The sequence below is a fragment of the Nicotiana sylvestris genome, chromosome 2 (assembly GCF_000393655.2).
Source record: "Nicotiana sylvestris chromosome 2, ASM39365v2, whole genome shotgun sequence".
Classification (NCBI taxonomy): domain Eukaryota; kingdom Viridiplantae; phylum Streptophyta; class Magnoliopsida; order Solanales; family Solanaceae; genus Nicotiana; species Nicotiana sylvestris.
Genome location: NC_091058.1, coordinates 154,476,026 through 154,485,193, shown reverse-complemented (window position 1 = coordinate 154,485,193; position 9,168 = coordinate 154,476,026). Strand labels below are relative to the sequence as shown.

Here is a 9,168-nt window from a genome sequence, read left to right as displayed (position 1 = left end):
CTGTTTAGATTTGTGGTTGAATATAATTTTTCTTTCTTCGTATAAAGATGTAGTTGAATGATTAATGAATAATGAGGTTGCATATGTATACTTTCTTCATCTAATAATGTTAGTTTAAATTAATCGGAGAATAATTAATCTGTTTTGATATTATGGTCAATCTCATGTTCTAGTATTATTGAATAACAGAATATAAAATGAAAGCAGTTTTTCTTTGTACAAACTCGATCGCAATTTTCCATTCGCATTAGCCGTAAACTAATAACTAATAAGTTACGTTTTTCAGCATGTAAATAATTAAGAGATTTTCTTTTATTTTAGAGACGAACTTAATAGAAAATATAGTCATTGTAGGTTTATCCTTTAAAAATAAAAATGAGACGAGCCTCGCCAAATAAAACGTATAGATTGCGGGGCCCTCACAAAATGTATGGTTTAATTAGAATTCGGAAGGACCGTTTAGCGAATTTCACGGTCTTCCCCAAAATAATAACGCGATAGTCTCTTTAGGCGCGTGTTTAATATTTTACTTTCTTAAGCCTGGGTGTGCATTTCATGCGACCCGAATCCAAATCCCAAAACATCAAATAAAACGTGTTCCGGATTGTGGGTGCATTTCATGTAACGCAGTCCAAAGACGTGTTTTAAGCGATGTTCATATTTCTTTTAAAAACAATAATAATAAAGCGGTTAAAAGATAAAATTTGCACATAAGTTCATATTTGTATAAAATCAGATAATCAAGCCGAATATAACAGTTGAGCGACCGTGCTAGAACCACGGAACTCGGGAATGCCTAACACCTTCTCCCGGGTTAACAGAATTCCTTATCCAGATTTCTGGTACGCAGACTGTAATATGGAGTCATTCTTTTCCTCGATTCGGGATTAAAATTGGTGACTTGGGACACCCTAAATCTCCCAAGTAGCGACTGTGAAATAAATAAACCAATCTTGTTTCGATTGTCCTTTAATTGGAAAAAAATTCCTTGTACTCTCGCGGGGCGGAAAAAGGAGGTGTGACACTATTTATTTCTAAATCTCATTAATTATAGTTATCTTCGAATTGTCGAGACGGGGGACTTGGTGGAAAGTTGACTATTAATTAAACTTTGTATTTAGAACATGTTAACCAAGCGCTTGGTAACACGGAAATATCAGGGAACCACATTAGTAAATTTCGTCAAGCCTGATTTTGTTTAATTCTAGTTGAATTAAGTATTCTTGTTTATATGAAATATGGTATGATGACAGCCACGGGGACAACCATAAGTGAGAGGTGAATTAATGTAATCCATTACGATTAAACTATTGAAATATTCCGAAAGGTTCAGATGTGTATTTGCGGTATATGTAGTGTCAATTTATTAAATCAATTTGTAAATTAGTTTTCTTTCTTAACAATAAATGGCCCATTTATTTTAGGAATGCGATTAGCTCATTTTCTTATAAAAATAGTATATAAAAATAATGTCAATGTTATTACAAAGTATATATTTAGTATTTGTAAATAGCTTGCATAAGCCGAGATAAAAATTGGATTGATTTTATTTGTTCCAAATTCAATCATCGTAATCAAATTAACAGAATAATTAGAACTTTGGACTAAAAACAAGTTGCGTAGAAGAAGATTGGATTTATGAATACCGATTGCGGTATTTTAAATAAAAGATATACAAAGTAGAGTTCGCTCCGAGTAGAATAATGGGAATTCTATGAAAACAACTAGTTTGCTTATCAATTAACTTCTTCCTAGCTTTGCAAGTAAATCACTTGGAAAATTTTAAGACACGTACACTTAGTCCTAAGCATAAGAAGATAATAAATAACTTGTGCACTTGATTATCAAGCTCTAGGGCACATAAACAAATTACGGATGTTGTGTTCACGATAAAATTGTAATTTTAGTTGCACATTATTTTTATCTCATTAACTCTTCTAGTTTGAATAGTTTTGAGGCGTATAATTCACACATTTAAATCATATAACCTGTGGTCAACACCTAATAAATTTTAATTTTCTGGAAATCTCGAGGCACTCAATTCAGTAATTTCCCATGGCTTTCCTATTTAAAATAGACGGACATAATAAACATTTGTAGAAAAATTTATATTGCCATTAAGAATATTATTGTATAGTTGTGGACACGTTCGCGTGACATGATTACATTTCTAAAGACAATTCGGAGTATGCGTTCACGCAACTTCGAGCAAACCTTCTTAATAAAAAGGGGTTTTTCGGAGGTTATTAAATTATTTATTTCATATAGCCCGAGATGCGCAGCTCAATATTTAATCATGCAAGAATGACGAATGTTCGTAGTTTTGTTTTAGGCACGCACAACTTCGGCCAAAATTTATTTTATTTTATTTTAAAAAATATATATATAATATAAAATATGTTATTAACCTCATTGTGTATACGTACGCGTGACATGATTCTTTATATATAAAAAAAACGAATATACGTACGCGTGATTCGTTTCAAAACAGTTCTATAATTATAAACAGTCTAACTAAAAGCGGTAATAAAGTAAAAATTATGCAATAAGATCAAAAAATATATTTAGTAAATCAAGATAATTAGTTCAAGTATAGATTGTTAAGCGACCGTGCTAGAACCACGGAATTCGGGAATGCCTAACACCTTCTCCCGGATTAATAGAATTCCTTACTCGGATTTTCGGTTCGTAGAACGTTAAACGGAGTCATATCTTCCTCGATTCAGGATTAAAACCGGTGACTTCGGATGCCATAAAATTCCCAAGTGGCGACTCTGAAATTAATAAAGAATCCCGTTTCGGTTGTCCTTTAATTGGAAAAAAACTCTCTTTACATATGCCCTCCTCCGGGATGTTGTGTAAAAAGAGGTGTGACATCCGCATCAACAGTTTGCATAATTATTCAGTTTGTCTGCTCAAATGTGTGCTAGTATACATGAACTTTTCATAATAACATGCTTGATCTAATGGGCGTTGGGTATTTACTGTATGATTGTTTTCTTATGCAATGAAAAAGGGCGTTGTTTTCCAGTGTCGAATGCATTTTTGAGTTTACAGTGGGAATTAGAATAGTAATTAAATGGGTAAACATGTGCTTATGTGATTTTATTGGTAACGGGTAATTGTTTGTGAAGAAAGGGAAGTATGCAATTATTTGGTCTCCAAAGGGATGGTGAGGTGGACATGACTGTTCTTGTCATGCTTCAATTCATTTTTTTTACTGTATTTTTCCTCTCCATGAGCATTGGATGTTATTTGTTATTTCACTGATTGATTGTTGGATATGAAATTATTTGGATGATTGTTGGGCCGTGGGAGTATGGAAAGACCGAAGCCCATTAACGATTAATTTGTCTCCATGCTTTAAGTGTGGGGCTCAGTCTAATAAAAACGAAAAGTTAAAAAGGGAATGAACATGAACTTAACTTTATATATTTAGTTTCTATTTGTTTTGCTTTTATTATATTGCCCGCTAGGAGCATGTTAGGCTGTCATCATTTGGGTAGGCAAGCTTTAGGATTTGTGTTGGTTTCGAGGTGAGAGGTCATTCCCTTAGTTAAATTTATCCGGAGAATGCTCCGAAGGATTTGTACATATTTTATTTCGGGGAATGCCCCGTAGTATTCTGTAACTGGAGGCCGAAGGCGAACTCGTAGTACTTTTATTTCTATTTCACTTTTGTTTTTATCTTTCTTTTATTAGATGGGAACGACCTTGAGCCTCTTGTGTGTTTGTTTTTCTTTTCTGTGTTTGTTTTAGCTCAATTCGAATATTTTAAAAGCCAACTTGATCATGTACGCAACCGTACTAGCTACGGGACTCGGGGAGTGCTTAACACCTTCTCCTCGAGTCAAATGAATCCCCTTACCCTAATCTCTGGTGCGGACTTAGTTTTAGAGTCTGAAATGTTTTAAAAGGAAAAGTCATTTTAAAAGAAAAACGGTGACCTGACACACCGAAATTAAAGTCAGGTGGCGACTCTGAGTTATTTCCTTTTGAACACAATTTTGTCACTTTTTAATTAAAACTCTTTTGAGCTTTACTAAATCTTTTTATTTATTTAAGAGGGTTTAGTGAAGTTTGGTTAAAAAGGGGTGCGACATCTTTTAGTTAATATATATTAGGAAATGGAGTTGTAATCAAGTTGTCATTCATAATATGTTAATTGGAGCAAGTATTTGAGTGTGCAAGTTAGAGTAACTCGTAATTCATTCAAATAGTTTAAGCAGGAAAACTGTGTGGATATTGATTTATAGGTCTTGTAATCAGTACATTTGGCTCATTTGTTTTAGTGAAGTTGAAGCTAAAATCATACGTACGTGGTAGGTCGTGATTTTTGTACCTTTAAACCGGGTAATTTTCAAGTAAAAACTGTTATCTTTATTTTTACTATTTATTCCTTTTACGTTTAAGGAGTAAGTGAAAGAACCAAGTTCTTTACTAATTTAGGAAGCACTCAGACTAACAAAGATTTAACTTTCAAAGAATTAGAGGATCAAGCTGAACACTAACCATGGTCCAGGAATTTTTTGTGCTATCACTATCTCACCTTTATACTAACACAAAATTTAGATATTTCTTGCCGTCCGAGAGTGTTTTATAGTGCTAGCTAGGTCACTGAAATATTATTTTTTTTGTCTTTATTTGACCCAAGGATGAATCATATCATAATAACTAGTTTGTCACATAAATCTTGGGTGATCACTGATCCAATGCTTCGGGCAAAACAAATTATGTGATGCTTCTATGTTATTGTAATTATGCTTCTTGTTTGCCCAAAACAAGAATCGTGTTGGAAACATTGAACGCCAAGTTAATAACTCCTTATTCAATAGTTTTGAAGAAGAGTTGACAGCTGACAAAAAAGAGAGAGAGAGAGAGGCTAAATTATGATGGAAAAGTTGATAGAATGAGTGCTTTTGAATGCTTCTGCTTAATTGGTGGAAAAGTTGATAGAATTGTGACGTAAAATCAATGGTGGCCTGGCTGGTGTGGGACGAATCTCTTTAGTAAACCATATATTCTTTTACTGATTTTCGCTGTTGTATTACCTCTGCTGTTTTGCTTAATTTCGTCACACCAACGACTATTTTTCACTTTTACTATGGGCAGAACAGTCATCTGCATAAGTTTTCAGCAATTAGGAAGCTGGCATATTTTATATTACTATGGCCAAGGAATCATTCTTACATTTCATAATTTTTATTTTCATCAATCAAATGACCATAGTTGACAAAAGGTGTGACTAGTGTACAAGACAAAATAAGAGATTGATTAAGATAATCTTCTTTTATATCGCTTTAATGGTGAGCTCTTGGATGGAGACAACTTTATAACGATGTAACATATTGTCTGATCTACCTACAGCAACTGTAGGTTTTATCAGAATGAAGGCAGTGGGGGTTCTCCAACACTCGAAATGAAGAAAATAAAGGTGCTAAAAAGGTTAAACTTTTTAAAATTACTTTTGCATGTACTCATGTAACGTTGTGAAGAGGTGCCACCCCTTTTTTGGTCCATCTTTTTTTCTTCACTCACACTTGTTATCGCACAAGTTAATAACGGCAGAGAAGAAGAAACAACGGACACGAATTTTAATCTTTTTTAAGTTATTAGATTTTAAATTAAATCTTTGTATATAGTCAATAAATTTTTTAAAATAAATAAATATAAAATATGAACCAAAACTAATAAATTCAGTCAAACATTCTAACTTAAGATTTCCATACTACTCTATAAAGGAATGGCCGAATATGCATGTCTATAATCTATTCACCAATCTGTATATTTATGTAAAAGAGGGCTAATAAGTGTTAGACATGATACCTCTCCTAATCAAGCAAAATATTGACAAAAAATGAAGTAGACGGTGAAGAAGCACAAAGTCCAACTTTGCTTCTGTTGTTCGTCGTCTACATCAATTGCCCTAGAAAGGCTCGCTTTCTGGCCAAGATACTCGGGAAGTGAATATCAAATGGACTGAATATTGGCATTAACATCATTAGGCTATTTTTAAATTTAACTTTTGGTGCAAATGTAAGACAATGACGGGGTACTTCACCATTAATTAAACATAAATATGTCTTGCCTTTTCTTTTGATCCTGTTTGATGATCTGATAAATTCTACTAATAATTTTCTGTTACAACATCATCAGTATTGGCTTTGTCCTTCTATTCAGTTCAAAATTATGTTCCATTTTTTGGTTTACGCATTTTTCATGGTTGATGTAATATGCATAATTAATGATATCCGCCATATGAAGTTTTTGCGGATCTACTCTTTCCACTGGGATCAAATCTGTCCTTTTCTACTTATTTATTACAATACATAGGAAATGAAACGCATTGGAAAAGATAATTCATATCATGTTGGAAAGGCTGGCTATCTCGAGGTATTTTTTTCCTTTTTCCTTTTAGGGTTAGCTCATCACTCATTTCATGTTGGTTGGGATTTTGCTGCTGATATTTTTGCAACATATTGAAATAAAGAAACTTTATTTTCTGGAATTGAAGTTTAGTTTTGCAATTAGTTGTATACGGTAAAATCGGTCTCAGTATCAAGAGTTAGGTAAATTAGGAAGTGACATGTCTCAAGGATGACCGGTCAGAAGTGACTCAACTATATATGATGACATAAGATACAAACTTGTGGCCGAATAAGAGGTAATTCAATATATAACCGTTAGAAACGTTACAGAAGACCACAATATTCCTCCAGCCTTTATCAGTCTTTGTTACCCTTTATTATTTTTTAATCACTTTTTAATTACCTTTTATTATAGCAATAATATTGTTAATTAAGAGGATATACTTTGTAATCATGTATCCCTACCTCTAGTATAAATATAGGCTTTGATATCAAGAAATCCTAATAGGAAAAGACTAGCATTCTTTCTTTCGTTCTTTTAAGCTTTATACAAGTATTCTCGAGATTTTCTAATTATTTTTTATTCCGGTGGGAATATTTTGAAACTCATGCTTGTTTTTTTTAATTACTCTTATTTTACTTGTTGTTGCTCTTTACTATTTTATTTTTCACATCAATTTAATTCACGTGTCTATAAACCACGTTACAAAATTCAATTATACTATTTTACGGGTAAACATTAGTACTTTTAAACTTTAACAACATATGCTAGGAGTTAATTTCTTCCTTTTTTGATATGTAAATCCCTATATTGGGTTATTCGGATGCGTGTACTATGTAAGATGATATTAGTTCATCCAAATTTAAGTAAAAGGAAAATTCTGCTCCATTATAGGATAACAATATTCTTGGTTTGACGTGTAGTGTAGAGATTGAAGCATCCAAGGGGAGGTGCCTTGGTACATGATATTTGTTAATGATATAGTGTTGATTGACGAGACGCGTAGCGGAGTTAACGCGAGGTTGGAGGTTTGGAGACAGACCTTGGAGTCTAAAGATTTCAAACTGAGCAGAACCAAGACAGAATACTTGGAGTGCAAGTTCAGTAACGGGACCCATGATGCAGACATAAAGGTTACACTTGATGCTCAAGTTATCCCCAAGAGAGCGAATTTTAAGTATCTCAGGTCGATTATCCAGGGTAACGAGGAGATTGACGAAGATGTCGCGCATCGCATTGGAGCAGGATGGATGAAGTGGAGGCTCGCTTCTGGTGTTTTGTGTGATAGGAATGTGCCGCTAAGAGTTAAGGGTAAGTTTTATCGAGTGGTGGTTCGACCGGCTATGCTGTATGGGGCTGGGTATTGGCCAATCAAGAACTCTCACGTGCAGAAGATGAGAGTAGCAGAGATAAGGATGTTGAGATGATGTGTGGGTGTACCAGGAGAGATATGATTAAGAATGAAGCTACCCGGGACAGAGTGGGAGTAGCCTCCATGAAGGACAAGATGCGGGAGTCGAGGCTGAGATGGTTCAGACATGTTAAGAGAAGAAACATTGATGCACCTGTTAGGAGGTGTGAGAGGTTGGCCATGGAGAGTTTGAGAAGAGGTCGAGGTAGGCCTAAGAAGTATTGGAGAGAGGTGATTAGGCAGGACATGACACTGCTTCAACTCACTAAGGACATGACCCTTGATAGGAGGGTGTGGAGGTCGAGGATTAATGTAGAAGGTTAGTAGGTAGTTTATAGTTGTTCACCCATAGTCTAAGTAGCATGCATGTCCCTTCATATTCTTAGATATTTATTACGGTATGTGATTTTGTTCGCCTCATGTATTGTATTCCCTGTTGTTATTATTTGATACCATTTATCCTTTATCTTTCCCTTTTTCTTTTATCTTCCATCTTTCTTCCTTCCTTGCTTTACTCCTCTTCTTCTTGCCCTTCCTGAGCCGAGGGTCTATTGCAAATAACATCTCTACCTGTATTAGGTAGGGGTAAGGTCTGCGTACAGACTACCCTCCCCAGACTCCACCTGCTTGAAGATTTGTTGTTGTTATTGTTGTAGAGATTGATACTGAAAGTCAAATCTGATTATCTCCTTTTAATTTGTTTCGGTGTAGTTTGGATTGGGTTTAAATGAATTTAACCCATATTACCGAATGGAAAAAGGTTAAACATATCTTTGTACTTTCAAAAATAGTTTAAAATTATTGGTTATACTATTTGGCTATTCGGAACCCTGCCGCTAAAGGACTGTCACATGGCTTCATCAAATTCAAATAACCCACCTTTTTTCTATTACCAGGTTCGGTTAATTTAAACCCGAAACTTGATCCAAACACCCCAACATAAAACACGTCTAAATATAAAAAGAGAGCCAATACCCTTTCATTTTGAATTAAAGTAAAAATTCAGCTTTTTCACTTTTAAATTTTTAAATCATGTCTTCTAAAAGAAATCTTTTTTATAGTCATCTTCCTCGATACAACTTTCATAACCCCCTATCTGGAAAATAGATCCTCTTTTTCCTTTCTCTGCTACCTCCTTCCTTTCTTTTTTGTTTTCATAGGTTCATACACAAAAATCTTTTCTCTTTTTTGGGTTTATTGCTGATCAAGTGGACGAATTTTCTTTATTTTATTTTTTTCTGATTTTATCTTTCATCCTTCTTCCATTTCAAATTCAAGAATTATTTTTTTGTTTTGATTAAGCACAATTTAGTAAGCATTAATGTTAGTTAAAAAGAATACTTATGAAGAAGTAATTACAAACACTATTAATATATGCTTTGCGGAAA

General features: G+C 34.0%; 1 protein-coding gene across 1 annotated transcript; it reads left to right on the top strand.

Moving 5' to 3' along the window:
* Positions 1-7,331: 7,331 nt before the first annotated feature.
* LOC138885813 (uncharacterized) lies at positions 7,332-8,104 on the top strand. The gene is made up of 2 exons (XM_070166796.1): positions 7,332-7,680; positions 7,761-8,104. The coding sequence occupies exons 1-2, from the start codon at positions 7,332-7,334 to the stop codon at positions 8,102-8,104; spliced, it is 693 nt and encodes a 230-aa protein (XP_070022897.1).
* Positions 8,105-9,168: the final 1,064 nt, after the last annotated feature.

Excerpts from the sequence above, each read along its gene's own strand:
- LOC138885813 (XM_070166796.1), top strand. The coding sequence starts at position 7,332 with ATGATATTTGTTAATGATATAGTGTTGATTGACGAGACGCGTAGCGGA. Across the intron at positions 7,681-7,760 it reads TGTGCCGCTAAGAGTTAAGG|AAGATGAGAGTAGCAGAGAT; the intron begins GTAAGTTTTATC and ends TCTCACGTGCAG.